The following is an 18,955-nucleotide window of genomic DNA, read 5'->3' on the forward strand; positions in this document are numbered from 1 at the left end:
TTGATATTTTTCTCATCAGTTTATTTTAGCCAATTAAAGGCCACCAACACACAGGAAAATCCTAATTAAAATACATTCTCTCTCAATTATAAATTATGCAGTGAAAAGAAACTTATTTACAAAAAAGAACAACACCTTCCCTTTAATTGAGTACAGATGTAATGAAAGTAAAAGCAATGACACACCAGCAACAGAATAATAACTGGAAATTTAGTTTTAATGAGTGGAAATATGTCTTAAGACACACATTAATGATTATTTCTAAGGACTGTACTGTCAGCATATGAGAAAAATATTATTGCTGTGTGACTTCACATAATTAAATCATTTCAAACTTACGCCCATTCTGTGCCTGTGACAGAAAAACGGGAAACTGCATAATCACATTCACATTCAAGTTTTTAAATATATTTTACAAGTCTGCATTTATCTTTGAATCATATAGTTTTATACATTATACATTCATTTGAATTGCTGCAGTATTAATAGAGAACAAATTTTAAACCTTTCAAGACTCATTTGTATTAATGTTTCTAGATTTACAAAAAAAACAGACTTTTGTTCCTTTATGCTGAAGGCACAGTTTGATCAGAGAGGAAACTTCATTTGGCTTTTACCGGCAAAACACTTAATGTCATATTTCTGAGCACAACACGGATTTGTAAATTCCTTTTCATAACATTTACAGGCAAGTGTGTATTTAGCTGCATCTAACAAATTGCTGATTTAGATCTACAGGTTAAAAAAAGCACTTTAGGCAGAGGTAGCTTGTAACATTTTATACCTGAAAAGCTATTTGTGCATGATGTTTATGTGGCTTGTCTCCTAATATCATCCTAAAAATCAGTAATACTTTACACAAAATTCATTAACACTAGTTAATGCATTAGGTATCATGAATACATAGATCAACATAAATCTAGGTTAAATATTAATTTATAAATATACTACTGTACATTGTTAATATAAGTGCATAATTACATTTTATTTATACATTTTTAGAATGTATTACAATAATTTTTTTAATGAATTAGTATATGTAGAAATTAACTTCTAGTAAAACCAGAAATTATTTGATGTTTTTTATGATACCCGATGTATTAAGTAATGCTACTGGATTAACTGAAGATACGAATTTACCTTATTGTACAGCGTTACCAAAAATTATGTATGAGCGCCTGCACCATCACAAATTTGTTTAGCAATGTAACATTGAAGTTCAAACTTACGAACAATAAAAGGAAGTGTTGAAAACTAACAAATAAAAATTTCAAACCAGTTAGAAGTAAATATGCAAGTACTTGGCTGAAAGTAAAGCCAGCAAAGACTGTTAAAAAAATACAATTTTCTCATATATGCAGAAATATTGCTTGAACATTTTCAACATAATATGAATAATGAGTTCATGCTATTAAACAACTCGGAAACATCCCTTCGGTGCGCTACGTGACTACTCATGCCACACTCCAAAATCATATATGTGCACTTGCATGCTCTGAAAACACATTTCTAAAACAATAATAAACATCACATGATTTACCCTTAGAGCAACACAGCTATGCATAGAAAGGCTAAAATGTCCTAAATTTTAGCTACAAAAAGGCTAATTGTTTTGGGTGTGTTTTGAATTTGGGATCACTGACTGCCTACAAAACTGTGTAATACTATAGTTAATTGTTTTTCAAAATTAACTGATATATAGACATGACAGCACAACACGTGGAGTGTTTCCAGGGATAGTCCACCAAAAAATGTGGCAACACAAAAGAAGATATTTTGAAGAAAGTCGGTAAACCAATCAGCTTTGGTAACCACCGAGTTCATTTCTCAAAATATATTTTTTCAAGTTCCACAGAAGAAAGAAAGTCATACAGGTTTGGAATAACATGAATTTTCATTTTTGAGTGAAAGACCTCTTTCAAAAAATCCCATGGCATCCCACATGTGAAAAAGCACAGAAACATACATTTAGTGGTCAGTTCGGTCACAAGTCGTCCTCCATGGTCATGCTACTCCTGCGGCTGCTGGTCTTGGAGGCTCCTGGGGACATTGGGGAGAAAAGCGTATCTAAAGGCCTACCAGTGGGCATCGTGCAGCCGTCATCCATCAGAATGTCACTAAAACCCACGTCAAGGTAAAGATCAGAAGGGTCGTCCAGCTCCGCAAAGCTAAATGTATCCAGATTGAGAGGGCCGCTTGGTGCTGCAGCAGCTGGAGAGCCGGAGGAAGGTACTGTGAGGAACGGAGAAGTCTGTGTCGTGACTCCATCCATGCTGAGGTGACTGTGAGGTTGGACTTCCCCAGAGCCAGGCTGCATGGACTGGTTTCCTTGTAGTAGCTGTTGCTGAAGGAAGGAAGCGTCTGCGCTCAGGCCTTGAGACATGGCGGTGGAGAGGCCATGATGACCAGCTTGCATCTCTAACTCCTGTGTGCAACAAACAGCAGGGGGTGTTGGAGTCCATCTTTTTACAGGATATCACAGTGTTCCATTTTCCAGACTATGTACTGTATTTACATTCACATGTATGTTGATGGCGTGTTCATGCCATCCTGCAGGTGAAGTATCATGGAAAATGAGTAAATACTGATCATTTAGAGGAGGAAGTATGGATCATGATTAGTATGGGATGATGTGTTTTTGGGTAGACAGGAAAGCGAACACCCTTGTTTGGACTTTGTACTGTAACCCAAAATTACTGCTGATCACATACCTGTATGCAGAGCAGCAGGGCCTGATTGGATTGCTCCAGTTTCTTCTGCCTCATCTCAATCTCTTTGGCCCTCTGTTGCTCTTTCTGAAGTTTTCTTATATAATCAACAGAAGCTTTCAAAATGGTTCCCTTGTTCCAGCGCATCTCCCTGCAATTTTAACCAGACAAGATATAAATAGTATGCAAAAACAGTAACATTGTGAAATATTATTATAATTTTAAAAAACAATGTTCTTGTTTTAATGTATTTTAAAAAGTAACATTATTTGTAACATTATAAATGCATCATTTGTAACATTATAAATGACTGAATAAAAGCATTCATTTCTTTCTGAAAATAAAGACTTATTTTATTAAGACACTTTTTTCAATTTTACAACAAAATAGCAGTAGTTCAAGACATACCATTCAATTTAAAAACAGAATTAGCCTAAATCAGTAAGAGTCTGATCACATAAGCCATAAAATCAGCCAAGTCTGTCGAACACATTTCACTGGTAGTCTATGTTTTTTGCGACATTATGTGTGGTTTCTCTAAAAACAAAATGGTGCCATAAATCTTAAAGTTTCAAGGAAACTTACGGATCATTGGTTTTGGGTATCAGCGCTCCTAATTCCTTTATTCTGTCATTTATGTTGAATCTTCTCCGCCGTTCAACTGCACAAAGCAAAACACTTATTGAGACCAAGCCATGCAATGACACAGTATACAAGCAATATATTACCAGAGCGTGTGTCTTTTGAACTCACTGAGATTGTGACTTTCTTTCTTTTGCCTCTCCTTCATGAAGGCTCTGGTCTCGGTGTCTGAAAATAAACATCTGTTATAACTACCACACAACAAACAACTCAAACAAATTAAATACAGAAGTTGGTCTGAATAAATCATTACCAGTTAATTCCCTTTTAATATTAGCCAGATCTGCTGGACAAGAATTGCTGACGGTGATGGTGGAGGTCGTCATGCCAGGACTGTTGTAGACATCCAGAAGGTTGCCTGGTAGCTAAGATAATAAAATGGAGGAGAAAATAAAAAAAAAAATCTTCAAAACATTGAACTGCTGCACCAGGATATGGTGATCACATCAGCCTAAAACATTGTTTAAAATTAAAGATCACTTTACCATCAAATATACTACTGTTCAAGCACCTGACTATAAATAAACTTTACAAAAATATGTGACTATATTACTACATGAAATTCAATTAATGAATTTTTCATAATATTCACAGAGATGCAAAAAACAAACAAAAAAAAATTGCAGACAAATTATTATAGGTAACATTATTAACAACTAAAATAACCTTAATTATGCAACTTCACTCTAATGCAAATATTCCTGTTCGTCCTTCTGCTCTAACGCATGCTGTTGTGACCCTTCCTATCTGGAGGACTTTATAGATTTTTGCCCATGTTGCAGCTGCACTGAATACATGGAGGCGTGCGGCTGTAGTTGTGGAGAAAACGCCTTTGACTGCTCCATTTGCGATCTCTGTCAACAGACAACTGAGTGTCTGGAACTAGGCATGGAACTAAATGTTGAAACAGCAGCGATTCTAGGTGGAATTCTTTAAGAATAAAGGCTAATAATTTCAAGAATGAGATTTTACCTTTCTTTTCATGCTCCCGCAATAAAACTAAAATCTTCATTTTATGTCAATTCACTTTTACTCCTTCCATAAAAAAATGAAATTAAATCCTTCATCAGCTATTTCCGAAGTTCTTTCTAACCCGTGCCAAGCCCCTGCATGCTCTGTACAATCCGTTGACAGTCCTTTTTGTGCCCTCCCTGATGATTCCTGCCTGGCAGCTCTTAGTAAAGTGTTAGAAGTGAATGTTTATGTCGATTGCGGAGGTGCCTCCTCATTTATCACCTCCCTCACAAGTGCAGTGCTTAGCACTCACTCTTAAGAGGGGAAGGACATTTACGTTCAGGAAATAATCTCTCTGTAGCTTTCAAAATGGTTTGTGTTGGTTTACCACAAATACAGCTGCGGCTCAAAGAGGCTTTTATTCAGAACATTGCCGTAATGTTATGGAAGTTTTCATCAATAATGAAGATGATCGCTCAGCTTACCGTGTTAGGGAGTTGCAGGCCAGAATCTATCAGTGACATGATGTCATCATTGAAGCTTGATTCAAGGCTGATGATGTCGTCGATTACATCATCCATCTGAGGAGATGCAATCAAGTTTTAGAATGAGTACTGAGTGTTGCATATCTAATCACATAATTAAACAAACTGGGTTATAAACGTATCTTAAAAAGACAACAGTCAAGTGTGTGTTCTATGGGCGATCTAAAGCAGAAGTGCTGTATGGTGTGAAAGAGTGGAGAAAATATAATTAAGCCGCTGGTGTGTTATTTCGCAGTACATTGAGACACAAAGCTAGCGAGAGGGTAAGCGGAAGAGGGAAAGGTAAGCATGTTCACCTACTAAAATAAGGTTCTATTTTTAACATTACTTCATTACATTAGTTAACAAACTCACAATGAAAACACTAATAAACCATTTATTAATCTTCCTAACTTCTGTTAGGAAGAATATGAATGTACATTTCAGCAGAAATACGTAAAAACAGCAAAAAGTGGAAAAGCCTCCATTAGTATATTTCTCAGCTGGTGGGCAGATGTGTTTTATAGGGTCGCAAACAGTGTTAAAAATGCAAAATGAACATTAAATTTAACTACGCAACATATTACTGTGCATTTTAGGAGAATAAAACAGTAAAATAGGCTTAGCAACTTTAAGGAAGGAAAAAACACTTCCGCCTCATTTCTGTGTAAATCCACTGTATAATTTTAAAGACATTTTTGTTTACTGTCGTTTAATAAACAATTCTGATGCTGTGTTTGGTCGTCATTTAATATCCAGTATAAAAATATTTAAAAATACTACTTTCGATTTAAGCTTTCCAAACCTGAGAGAAAAGTGATAAAGGCCTGTTTGCACAAACTATGATAACTATAACAATAACTAATACTATAACTAGAAAGTTTTAACAGTAGTGGAATTTGAAGTCCACAAAACAAGTATAAAGCCACATTCCCACCAAGAACAATAACTATAAAGATGACAATATTAAGCGCACACGCATCTGTCTCTTTAGTTTCTCCAGCTCATTAAAGTAGGATGGATTCTGATTGATTCTGCTGTCAATGTTTGTATCGTTCATCAGCTGGAAAACAAAATCGTTCTGAAAGTGATTCCAACGATATCGTTTCTCTGTCCTTTATCATTATAGCTGTGGTGTAGATTCTGCTATTTTTTTATATGGAGAACGATTTTTAGAACTAAATCTTTATAGTTATCGTTCTTGGTTTGAACAGGGCTTAACAATGACAGAGAAACAATATATTTTCTAAAAAAAAATTCTAGTTGATGAATAATAAAAACATTGAATCCACTTGGCGTTAAAGAGCCAAAGCATTAAAACTAGCAGATGACATAACTGCAATAGAATGTTATTTTGCGTTGGGGTGGACGTCAATGCAGTTTTCATTCTTGGTGTTAACTGGCCTTTAAGCAACTTCTACATTTGAATGAGATGATCAGTACATAGTGTATATATAGATGTGCTTTACCTCTTCTTTATTGGAGCCCAGGTGAAGATGTGCCATTGGACTGTTGGGAGCACTGCTTGCAGAAGGGAACCTCTCCGGAGCAGAATTTGACAGTGGAACGGGGGATACACCGAGAGTTTGCGTGGCAACTTTATTTCCTAGCGTGGTGGACAAGTACTGCTTCACTTGCTGCCTCTGGGCCTGCTGGATGTGGTATTTAGTTGGGTTTTCAAGATGAGTTTGCACCTACAGCAAAGCAAAAACAGTGGATCAATGGTCACGTAAAGACGTCAGTGACATTTCATGCTCTACACATGGATATGTTTTTCTCCATGCAGTAGTTTTAAGGAAGGACATTTTAATGTGCGGCAAAAAAACAAAACAAAAAAATGCAAAAAAATAAAATAAAAACTCTTTCGGTGTTCGAGATGGTCCTCACTGCAGAACACAAGATCCAGGGGGCGTGGTTGGATCTAGATCCAACTCCTCCCACCTTACATATACCTGAACCTACCCGTCTCCACCCCCTGATCCCTAAACCCACTCATCCCCACCCCTAAACCTACCCATCTCCACCCCTAAACCTACCAATCTCCACCCTCTAGATGTGGATCCAACCCCGCCCCCTGGATCTTTGTTCTGCAGTGAGGGGCTACTGCACTAATGCAGCAAACACATCTGCAGTGTGAAAGCATTTAAAAATGTCAGAGAAAGACGCAAAAATCATTACAAGCACGAAGCACCGACAACGAGAGACTGCTTAGCGCTGCATCTCGCGTCTCCGATGAGAAGAGGAAGGGGTGGTTGTTGCTGGTTACAATGACGATTGAAATTGTGAAATGGCCTCAGATGATTAGTAAATAAACTGCAGAATGTTATGTTTTCAAATACACGCACAAATTCAAACGGCGCTGCACGAGCTCATGGCGCCAGGGTTCAAAGAGAAAAATCTGCTCTAAAACACGGTTACTCATCATTTGCTCAGTAACATTTTTATGATTTTTTTAAAGGCATGTGACAATGTGATGCGTGTGATCAACATCTTCCCAAATTCGTAATGAGAATAATTTAAATATCTGCATGCTGTTGTCAACAAAAAGCAGCACTAAGATCTTCCTGCGGATTTCTGCCAAAATAAAATCTAAGAAAAAGCAACAACTCCATCAACATTCATAAATGACAGTATTGTAATTTTACTGTTGTTCTGTAAAAGAAAAGAAAAAATAAGACAATAATTGCCCTAAAACAGCTCTATACATTTATTACAACACTCACGCATGGTGTTCAAATTGGGATCTGTAATATATTCTAATGTTCTAAAAGAAGTCTCTTCATTTATTTGTACAGTAAACAATACATGCATGATTCAAGAAGGGGGTCTCAAGAACGGCCCAAAAATATTATTTTAGTAACTTATTAATTTTAAGTTAAATTGTGCTTTGTTGGTATAATGTCTGATAGAATGTTAAAAAAATAGGTAATTTAAACCATTCTTAAAACTATTTAGAATTGTTTTCATTTTTAGCAATGATTTTCTTCATTAAAAAAAAATATATTTCTGTTCAGCTATAATTTATTTTATTTCTATTTTGGTTTAGTTATTTTAGTACTTCAACAAAGATATTTAAAATAAACATTTTATTTAAAAAAATATTTATTTCCCGTAGTTGCCAGGGCAAGATTTTTAATTTTATAATCTAATTTTAGCCTAGCTAAAGTTTAAGGTTTTTCATCTAATATTTATATCTTATTTCATTTAGTTAGGAAATTATTTTTAATTTACAATAACAAAAACTGACATTTATATATTTATTTATATTTAAATTCTACTGAGTTTCATTTTAGCAGTGTTTTGAGTCTAGCTCTAAACTTTCAGCTGACTGTGTCACAGCAAGAAACATAAGGGGAAAAAAAGAAGCATAAGAAGGTCCAAAGCCACCTTCAGAACCTCCACCGGTACTTGAGCTGGAGGAGGGCGAGTGGCCATGGGTGGCACCGTGACGGAGATAGAGGGAGTGGACTCTGTCAGACGGAGCTGAGCGGCAGACGCCTGCTGCTGCGCCTCCCTCCTCTCCTGCTCCTGCGCCTGCTCCCGCATCAGCTGTTGCCGTAGCAACACCCGGGATGACATGGCTTTGCTGGTTCCACAGGCCACGTATGAGAAGAATTAACAAGCTGCAATGGTGAAAAAAAACAAGAACATTGGCAATAGTACAAGCAGTATAAAAGGAAATAATGGAAATCACTTCTCCTTTTGGACAATGAAGGGTTAAGAACCAGGGAAACTGAACTGAGCTGAGTCATCCCACTCAGATAGTTGCATTCAAAGAGAAATTTAATACTCTACCAAAGTATGATCATCACAGATTCATCTCTCAGATTGTATGTATATATATATATATTCATATACAAACACAAATCATATTGTATATCGCCTCATATATTGCAACTTTGCATTTTTAAAGACTACCCAACAAGAGAGATATGTTCAAATATACAATATAAAACATGTGTCTGACCAAAATACACCTTAAAGTTTAAGATCTGAATCTGTAATAAGTCATATGACTGAAATCTGCAGTTCTCTTTCATGGGGAAGTACAGAATTTACCAGATGACAGACAGCTAACCAAACTACTATTGTTCAGGATTTATCTTTAAAATTAACGTCTTTTTAAATACCAACAAATCATCAGGTATAAACACTAGTCTGGATGTATGTCTGAAGTTATAAAAACACAAAACACATCAATTACGATTGTGCAGTTATATATGCTAGGACGTTACGTAAATTAATAGTTCGCTACATTGTCGGGATTTAAAGTTGAGTAACGTTAAATTCGTTAACTTTCACCAAATTAACGTGTGTGTTAGTTATTTACAACATAAAGCCAATGTTACTGCACTTGACAAGCTCGGAAAAGTTGTTTTTGACAGAATCCAGCTGTTAGCGCTAGGCTAACTTGCTAGCTAACGTTAGTTGACATGTAAACCAACGTCAAATTGGCACGTTGCCTGTATTCAACTTTATTTTCCTTAACGCAGAATTATTCTGAGATTAACACGGTTTATACATACGTGTCAGCTCAACAAGAGGTCGAAATAAAGTTGGATGAGTAACCTGGTTGTGTTAGCAGAAGTAAAGCGAGTTTGCTAGAAGAATCGCCAGTACTCGCACGAGGATTTCCTTGTTTTGGATGTGTCCCATGTCTCCGCGTCACACTCAACCACCCTTTACCTCTTTTCCCATTTCACATTATTAACTAATACTATTAAAAAGTTAGTTCCTTGAAATAAAGCTGAAATTAAATAAAGTATAAATATTACATGAGAAGCTATAAAATTAGATTGGAACTGTTGCATTTGCAACAAACTGAAATAAAATTACTAAAACTCCATTGGCAACTTACAAAATTACAAACTAAAAAAAAATAAAGCTAAAATATATAAAAAACTAATAAAAAAACTCATTTAAAAAGCACATAATTACTAAAATTTAAAACGAAAAATTAAAAGAAAAAACAGGACATATGAAAATAAAAGCCATTAATAAATACTATAATAGTAGAGAATTTAAGGCAAGGCAAGGCAAGGCAAGTTTATTTATATAGCACATTTCATACACAGTGGTAATTCAAAGTGCTTTACATAAAAGAAAGTGAAATAGACATTAAAATCAATAAAAACATGGAAATAAGAATAATAAAAACAAGGAATTTTAAAATGATATAGAAAATGATTTAAAATAAATTTAAAGAAAATGATTATACATAAAATTCATTGCAGTCAGTTCGGACATATAGCACAGTGCTCATTCAAATGCACAGTTAAACAGATGAGTTTTGAGTCTTGATTTAAATGTGGCTAATGTTTTAGCACATCTGATCTCTTCTGGAAGCTGGTTCCAGCTGCGGGCCGCATAATAGCTAAACGCAGACAAATTTAAAATAAAAATTATTGTGTCTATAAAAGTAATTTTTTTTTCTTAAAATTCATAAATTGGAAAGTTAAAATCAAAATTATTTAGCAGATTTTAAAAGAAATTGTTGAAAGATGGTATCTGTTTCTCTGGTAAAAGGAGCTGAATGGTAAAATAAAAACTTACAGGTGATTTGTGAGTAGAAAGAAGGTCAATAAATAGCCACAGACACATAGTTGAGTCATTCTTCTCAGTCAGAGGAAAATATTATTTATTTGCTTATTAAATTGTAAATAATTTAAATATACAAGTGTTGGTATTTCCAACCACATGTAAAAAGTAGAATGAACTCCCCTGAGCATCTTGGTTTAATGCTCAAAATCAGCTGTCAGAGAAGGAGAAATTCAAAGCTGACGTAAGAGAATCTGAAAGTTTAGTGCCCAGTTTATCTATAAAAGAAGAAAGGACAAGATGTGTTATAATACATGTCTTTAAAAGCAGCTGTTTGACTTGTAATAAGGGTTGCAAAGGGGTGGAAAATTTCCAGAAAATTTCCGGAAACTTTCCGAAATTAGCTTTTTGCAACCCTACTTGTAATACATGTAAATTAAACTGTTCAAAATGTATTTCCATGGCAATCACACAATGGATTTAAAAATGACTTTGACTTCTTATAAAACGGTACTTTTTCAGTGTAAACTCTAAAAACCGATCAATCCAAAATGCTTAACCTCAAGCATGTTGAAGATTAGCCAACAGGCTGTTAATTCATTTAATAAGCTGTTTTACCACAAATTTAGCTATCCAGGCTTGCCTTAAAGTGGATTTGGAGGCAGGAAAAATAAAGTTGGTCTTACCAGCTCTCTTTTGCTGCTTCTTTCTCTTTTTGTTGGCAGCCAGGAGAGCCTGACCTTGCAGGAGTGGGTCAACATCCAGGACATTGGTCCAAACTTAAGGGAAGAATTATATTTGAAAGTCAAAAATTAGATTTGAGTCTTAAAACGCACCAAACAAATCACCTAACCTTTGCACACTGAATGGCTAATAACTGCATGATACCTCTTTGTCCTCATCTGCATCCATTGATTCAATAGTGTCTGGAGGTTCAAGGTCCTCTGATGGGTCGTCCATTTGCTGTTCCGCTAGCTCTACTCCTAGACCTCCTTGTGTCAATCCCGATGTAGCCATACAGAAACCCATCTGTACATCAGATGTCCCACATTCTAAATTGGACAAAAATATAAATGGCAGAAGTGTGTGTAGGTAATACACAGCTGCAAGTATACACAGGGTTACCAGCGAGTGCCTCCAGATTGCCCTTCTCCAGTTCATCCCAGTCAAACGCTTTGCCCATCTCAGCTACAATCTCAGCACTGACATGAGTGGGCAGCGTGTGCGTCTCAGGAGGATGTGTGAAGTAGCTAATACGACCCCTGCAAAACAGAAAACAAATTTAACTTTACAGTTGTTGACTGTTTTTGACCAACCAGCATCAGCTGTGCTAAAGTAGCATTTAATTTGACATAGAATCAAAATCTAAAACTGAACTTTTTCTGTATTAAAAGCACTAGTATTTTCTTCAAGAAATGAAATTATTTTAATATGCTTTTTAATTACTTTTTAAAAATGATGAAAGAATATTAAAATCTTCATTTGTGTTCCAAAGATGAACAAAATACTCTAGTTCAGCATGCGTGCACGTTCTCCTGAACGTAAACAACGCCGATTACGTTGAGATCTTTCAGATTTCATCAAAAATATCTTAATTTGTGTTCTGAAGATGAACAAAGGTCTTTCGGGTTTGGAATGACACGAGGGTGACAGATTTTCATTTTTGGGTGAACTGACCCTTTAAAATAGTCCATGTGACATCAGTGGCTCAACCATAATGTTATGAAGCCACGAGAATACTTTTTGTTTTCTTTGTGCACAAAAAGTAAATAATAAAGTCAATTTTCAACAATTTATTCTTTTCTGCATCAGTCTTCAAAGCGTGTTCACGACTACCACAACACATGTGTGTGCATTCCTCTGCTAGTAAACAAGCTGCAGCGTATCTGGGTACTCTCATGAACACGCATCGAAGACCAACACGGAAGAGAAGAAATTGTTGAATAAAGCCTTTATTTTTGTTTTCTTTGTGTACAGAAAGTATTCTCATAGGTTCATAAAATTACGGTTGAATAATTGAGTAATTAATGACAGGTTTTTCATTTTTGGGAGAACGATCCCTTTAAAGAGATACTGTTTCCAATCTGTATGCCTTTCTTCTGTGAAACACAAAAGATGATGAAAAAACTTCTCATGGTTTATCCATGAAATCCATGAATTCATGGGGTCCAAAATTTGCACCCATTTGTATGTGCTAAAACAGGTGAGAAATTCTTCAAAATCTCATTATTTTTTGCTTTGCGAAAGAAAGTCATGGGGGTTTGGGACAACATGAAAGATTTCCATTTTTGTGTGAAGTTTCACTTTTAAAAATCAATAGGTTACTGATGTTAAGGTCAACAGGACTACAACCTCACCCTGTCCAATCCATAAGAACACTTTTGGCAGCTTTGTCAGTGTCAGGCAGTCCTCCTTTCCTCAGCTTGCCTTGTCGACGGGCAAGTAAGGCCAGGAACTCATGTGCCGTCTGGAAGTCAGGAATTCCATAATGATCCATAATCTATGCAAGAAAGATTTCAAACAACTGATCTCAATAGTGTGTAATACTGTGATTCCCCATTCAATTAAAGATCCTCAAATACGAGTTGTTACCTGCACTTTATTGCAGCGCCTCAATATGGCTTCAACAGGTGGAACTGGGTCCACCAGCTGTTCAATCTTGACACAGTTCCGAAGGATCATGGCAGCATCACTGGTTGAGGTTGCCATGACAATACCAGGGCAATCTAAAAGTTTGATGTGTTTGTCTAAATGGACTTCCTGTAAACACCTGAAAAACAGATTGATTTTAGGGTAAGAGAGCAGAATATTTTAAATGTATGGAAAGTATCAACAAAACTAATTAACATACTTCGTAACTCCAGGTGTAGCTCCGACATTACATGCACGAGAACGCTTCAAGCTGTTAATTAAACTGCTTTTCCCCACATTCGGAAAACCTGAAACATTTAAGCGAGGTAATGCGATTCCAAAAAGAAAGGTGTCTGTTGCCAGTTTGTTTATTATGCAACATACTTATTTACAATAAACAATGTAGCAGTCATATCTCAACTTTTGTGTGAAACTCACCAACCACTCCTACAGTTATGGCAGTTTTTATATCTTGGTTACGGCAGTAGTTTCCCAATAGTTTCATTAAACAATCTGCACCGACACATGCACTGCTCTCGAGCAATTCTTGAGTAGCTTGGGTCACAGGCACACAACTGCGTTTCTGTAAACGTCAGATAGAAAAATATTAAGGTAAATTTGTGATTTTCTTATAAACAGACTACAGTAAAAAAAAACTATGGTACAAAGATTTGCTGAAATAATAGAACTAAACAATTAATGCAGCTCACCAAATTTTTGTTCTGCTGCTGAGTGGATGATTTGAAAGCCACAGTAGGAAACTCATTGCGAAGATACTTAATCCATTTTTCCACAATTTCTTTGGACACCAAATCTGCACGTGAACAATGTAGACATTTTTATTTTATGTATTTCTGTCTGCTGCTGATTGAAGTTATGCATACTAAAAACTAGGGATGCACGATATTATTGGACTCGCAATCAGCGATAATGGCTTATAAATATAAATAAGATAAATAAATATAGTAAACAGTGATTGCACTTGCAGTGGCGACAGCCCCCCCTATAAATAAACTATATATGCAGCAATTGATATATAGTTTATTTATAGTTATTTTCAAAGCTTCAATGTAATGTAAAAAAAAAATTTCTTTTTGTTGATTTAATTCTAACAAATAAGTTCTTGTTAAAAACTAACCAAAATGAAAAAACTTTTGCTCATAATTTCTGCACAGGAGAGATTTTGTGTTGTTTCCAAACAAAAGGAAATATATCGGTATCGGCCAAAATGAGTTGAAAAATATCGGTATATCGGATATCGGCAAAAATCCAATATCGTGCATCCCTACTAAAAACCAAGTATCCCCTTACCAATTTTATTAAGAACAAGGACAATTTTCTTGTTGGTTCCACTTTGGACAACAGCCTGTTCAACCTGTGGACAGCGGCAGCCTAAGGGGTCTCTGGCATCCAGAACCTCTAAAATAACATCTGCTGCCTCTATTACCTGGTATAAAAAGAATCAAAAAAGTAAACTGTCATTAAGAATTGGCCATTAGATGTGCATCATGTTCAAGGTGAAATGGGCTATCAAAACAGGTCAGTACAGAAAACAGTACCTTTTTAAATTCTCTGCAGTATGCTTTTCTTGAGTTCTCGGTCTCAAAGTTGACATGCTTTTCCAAGTCTTGCATTTGAATTTCCTGCATCATTGCAACAAAAATAAAGGGTTATTAAGAAAAAGCTGCAGCTCTTTAACAATCTGCAATTACAAAATAATAATTTATAGGGGTGCTACAGCAGTTGCACAAAATAGTGATGTGGCTAAACTATAAAATGCAATTTGCAAACATTTTAGGCTATCCTACGGTATACCAATTTACCAAGAAACACCACTTTGACGAATTCTGAACTTGAGAAAAGACAACGTTTCATAAACAAACAAAAAAAAAAGTCTTATTGTCCCCACATATTTGAAATGTGCTGTATTTTAAAAGTCAACAGATGTATTCTGTTCTGCTCTAGAGAAAACTAATCCATTGTCACATCTAGTAAAATGTCAGAGACACCAACCCTCTGTTCAAACTCTTTTTGCCGGAACTGGATGTCTTTCTGAAAACTGTCCAGACTTCTCCTTTTCATCATTTCCTTTTCTCTTGACAACCTCTGCCTCTCCTGTTGTTCCTCCAACTAGAAAACAGCAGATAAAATTGCACATCAGCATTTTTTTTTTTTTTTTTTATATAAAGTAGGGTGACCATACGTTCCTCTTTTCCCCAGACATGTTCTCTTTTTGGACCTACAAAAAATGTGCCCGGCCAGGATTTCTAAATTGCCCAAAATATCCAGGATTCGTCTTTTGCTTTCTACAGTCACCATTCATTGTGTGCATTTTTGTATTAAAGCCCTACGTGGGACTGTTTTCTTAGTCCCGATTTCTGACCATTACTGCCTGCTCCTGCAAACATTCTAATATTGCATATAATTTTCGCAAATCAGGAAGCCGCTATCAATATACAGAGTATTTAAATCTCTTATGAATGAGCGCCCGCTGTTTACTTTCACTATGGCAATCACGTGCACCCTGTATAAAGGGAGAACACCTTTTAAGATCAGATAAAGTCTGCAGAGCAGCAAATCCTTCAGCATGGTCTGTCAGTCATCTCTTCTTACTCTCGACCCATGATCAGTTAAATCTGACTCCTGCAGCTGGTGTTGGATGCAGTGTTGCAAATGGAATTGGGCTACTGCTGCCATAGGTTGATTTAACCCCTTGGTTTAAAGGTTTGAACTTTGTAATATTGCATAAATAACATTTTACTTAAATTCTTGTAAATATTTAGCATTCTACCCATGATAAACGGTGGTAGATATTATATATACCACCCACAAAGCCAACCACTAATCACCCCTCAAACACCCCCCCTTCTGCATCTGGCCCGCACGGTCCTCTTTTTGGAAAATCTGAAATATGTTCACCCTATATAAAGCTCTTCAATTAGTGATACAAGCAAAGGTCAAATCATATGCCATTCAGATGTGTAAATATCCAGCATATTTAGTACAGATCCCTTCCTCACCCTCTGTTTTCGGAGTTCAGCTTGTCTCTGACTGTGTTCTTTGAAGCTGCGCACATTAGGTACACCAGGATCCTTCTTCCCTCCATGAGACTGCTGTCCATCCTTGGACTTTAGAGAAAAGAAACAAATGACAGTTAACAGGCACTGCCTGTCAGACGGTAGGACACTTAGGCCCGGTTTCACAGCCAGGGCTTAGACTAAACCAGGATTAGGACATAGTTCAATTAGGGCATTTAAATCCTTTTTCTAAACATGCTTAGAAAAAAACATCCCTGGTGTGCATCTTGAGACAAAACAAAGGCACTGATATATTTTAAGATCAGTCAGAGCAGTTTATTTATTTCAGTTGAAACGGCTCAGACTTACATTTTAGTCTAGGACTAGGCTTAAGCCTTGTCTGTGAAATCTGGGGTAAATTTATGTTTCTCGTTATCTTAAATCCAAACAGTGGCAAATCTAGGCAAAGAGCGGAGTTTTGAAGCTGCTCAAATATAATCCTTTTATTAAACCACATATGTCCCACACTTCCATTATAGAGTTATTTCATGGGTTTTAGTTATTTCAAATAGGAAAATCGTAATAATAATGAAGTAGGAGTGTCCAAACATTTGACTGGTAGTGTTTCTTGTTCTGGTAATGTACATTTAGACATACAGTAAGCAAGCGAGTTATATTCACTTCAACTGAACTAAACGTAACATAGATTTGACAGTAATTTAGCAGGTAACTTAGGCTAAACTACGTACCTTATTGCCGCAAAAACCCAGACGTTTCGCTCGCTTTTGTTCTGTAACATGATAAAGGTAACTTAATTCAATTATAATGGCCACTGTGTTAGCAGAACTTTTTAGTGCTCTACGTATAAAATAGACTCAGAGATACATGTACTCACTTGCTTTAGACATAACTGCACGTGTGAATGCTTTAAAGTGCTAATGTGAAAGCTGCAACGAGCGCCAGTGCTTTTCAAAATAAAAGTCTGAGTGAAACAACACTATCCTGTGTCTTGAGACCCATCGGAAAACTGTACAGCGGCACAATGCTGCCACATACTTACTAAGACGTGAATTAAGTTAAAACATGACTTTATTCTTACAACGTGGCATGATGTCCCTCCAAAACCCACTTTGAAATCCATTCATAGTTGATGAGAAAAAAAAATGGCATCATATGATATCTAAATATCAAAAAAGTTCCTGAATTTTTTATTTATTTTTTGTAATTTGTTTGATTCTTTTTTTCTCTCCAAACAAATACACATGCACATGAGCAATACCGAATCAGTCTGTCTACACCTACACACTCACACATTTGTACGAACATACCACTGATTCTTAAGACATGGGACAAAACATGTCCAGCAACTGTAACTGGTATTAGAAATTAATATAGGCTATTTTTTAATTGTAAATGTTATGGGGATTAATAATAGAATGTATTTAACACAATTATCCCTTTCAATTTAATTGTATCATTATTATATCAAATCTATGACACTTATTGTCTTCTCACTACATCTAAAACAGTGTGTCCACAGAAAATGATTCAGTCATATATGGATACAAATATTTTTTAATGATAAAACAGCTTGTTTTATCAAAAGCAACACTTATCTCATATCAAAGCAAGGTTGTTTTTCAGAGACACATGCATGTTTCATAAGGTTTCAGATTTTTGTCCCCACTTTTTGTCAACACCGTCAGACATTCATTAAAATGTAAAAAAAAAAATATCAGTCACTCTAAAGGACCCCCTTGCCACAGTGCATCTCTGCAGTGTACATCAATGTCATCACTGTCAGACAGGCTCTAAGTTTTATAGTTTTATAATATTTTAAATCCTAATGTTAATATTTCCTGTGTCACAACCATGATATGTCAACACCATCTCTCAGTTTCTGAGGAAATTATTTGAAATATTTATATAATTTTATTATCCTGAAGCAGGTTCTATAGCATCTAGCATCAACAGCAAAAACAAAATTGCTACTACATGAACTCCATTTGTTTTGTGAAAGAAATGCCAAATTTTGGTGACGGGCCAATGACTTTCAATGTGAAGTCATCGCATTTTTGTGGTTTTCAAGTCATATTAAATATAAAATAGTGTTGAATTTTTCCAACAATGTATAAATACTAAATATGTGACCTGACAGCGTATATTGCTTTTGTGAATTGATAGTCATCACTTCTAGCAGAGTTAGGGTTGAGGGAACATATTCAGGGAACATTAAGTGAACACAAAACACTGGATAAAACATTATAGTTTGTTTGTGTTCTGATCATATGGGTTCTGATCATTTTTGGATCATTTATTAAGATGTTTAAATCTGAATATTAAGATCCTAGTGAATGTAAATTGATAGAGGTAACAACTAATTGTTTCATTTGTTCATTTAACTGTTTTTAAAAGTTACCTTGTTGCCATAGCAGACGCACTATTGTGAGATGAGAGGAAATAGATCATTTGTGTTCCAATGTCGAATATTTTGATAATATTTCATTATGATATTTATATTTGTTGTGGAATGGTCACATGTGAAAGTGTAATCTGTCTGCTAACATGAGAATGTGTTTTAAAATGTCAAAAGTATCTTGACTGCTGTTAAAAATAAAGTTAAATTATATTACACAATCCAAGGTAAAAAAAAAAAAAAAAAAGAAGCACATTTTGATAAAAAAGAGAAAAGTTGGGAGGTTGCATCAAAGCATAGCTCAATAGCTTAGTAAATATAAGATACACAAATGTAGTTTCATATGCATTCTGTTTTGTCCCACTTCTCAAGAGTCAGTGATACACAAATACACTCAACATTGTTTTAACCTAATGAGTTCCGTCATATAAGCTTCCTGTAAAAGTCATGACTTTACTGGCCAGCCTAGGTGAAATCCTCTATCCGCTTGATGTGGAATAGAGCTTATGTGGGATTACAAAATGT

General features: G+C 35.6%; 2 protein-coding genes across 3 annotated transcripts; both read right to left on the bottom strand.

Moving 5' to 3' along the window:
• Positions 1–16: 16 nt before the first annotated feature.
• On the bottom strand, positions 17–9,490 carry tfe3b (transcription factor binding to IGHM enhancer 3b). 2 transcript variants are annotated; one of them, XM_079393662.1, is made up of 9 exons: positions 9,398–9,490; positions 8,216–8,451; positions 6,298–6,522; positions 4,790–4,885; positions 3,604–3,715; positions 3,462–3,518; positions 3,294–3,369; positions 2,712–2,859; positions 17–2,425 (listed from the first exon to the last, which is right to left on the bottom strand). In XM_079393662.1, exons 2-9 carry the CDS (start codon positions 8,405–8,407, stop codon positions 1,985–1,987), a joined length of 1,347 nt encoding a protein of 448 aa, XP_079249788.1. In that variant the 5' UTR covers positions 8,408–8,451; positions 9,398–9,490; the 3' UTR covers positions 17–1,984. The 2 variants fall into 2 exon arrangements, with proteins under 2 accessions (XP_079249788.1, XP_079249789.1); XM_079393663.1 differs by having other exon boundaries at positions 9,355–9,487.
• Positions 9,491–10,444: 954 nt separating this feature from the next.
• On the bottom strand, positions 10,445–16,978 carry gnl3l (G protein nucleolar 3 like). The gene is given in 16 exon segments (XM_079393661.1): positions 10,445–10,644; positions 11,053–11,133; positions 11,136–11,145; positions 11,255–11,418; positions 11,492–11,628; positions 12,724–12,866; positions 12,959–13,136; positions 13,218–13,305; positions 13,436–13,580; positions 13,708–13,811; positions 14,309–14,444; positions 14,557–14,640; positions 15,011–15,127; positions 16,018–16,125; positions 16,764–16,804; positions 16,910–16,978. Coding segments are annotated over 16 exon segments (1,617 nt in total). The 5' UTR covers positions 16,923–16,978; the 3' UTR covers positions 10,445–10,576.
• Between the last annotated feature and the right edge of the window lie 1,977 nt (positions 16,979–18,955).

This window comes from Barbus barbus (assembly GCF_936440315.1).
Source record: "Barbus barbus genome assembly, chromosome: 35".
Classification (NCBI taxonomy): Eukaryota; Metazoa; Chordata; class Actinopteri; order Cypriniformes; family Cyprinidae; genus Barbus; species Barbus barbus.

Bases quoted from the DNA above. Each gene is read 5' to 3' on its own strand.
- tfe3b (XM_079393662.1), bottom strand. From the start codon at position 8,407: ATGTCATCCCGGGTGTTGCTACGGCAACAGCTGATGCGGGAGCAGGCG. The intron at 4,886-6,297 runs GTAAAGCACATC...GCATCTCCTCAG, and splicing joins TGGGCTCCAATAAAGAAGAG to ATGGATGATGTAATCGACGA. The intron at 2,860-3,293 runs GTAAGTTTCCTT...TTAAAATTGCAG, and splicing joins ATACCCAAAACCAATGATCC to GGAGATGCGCTGGAACAAGG.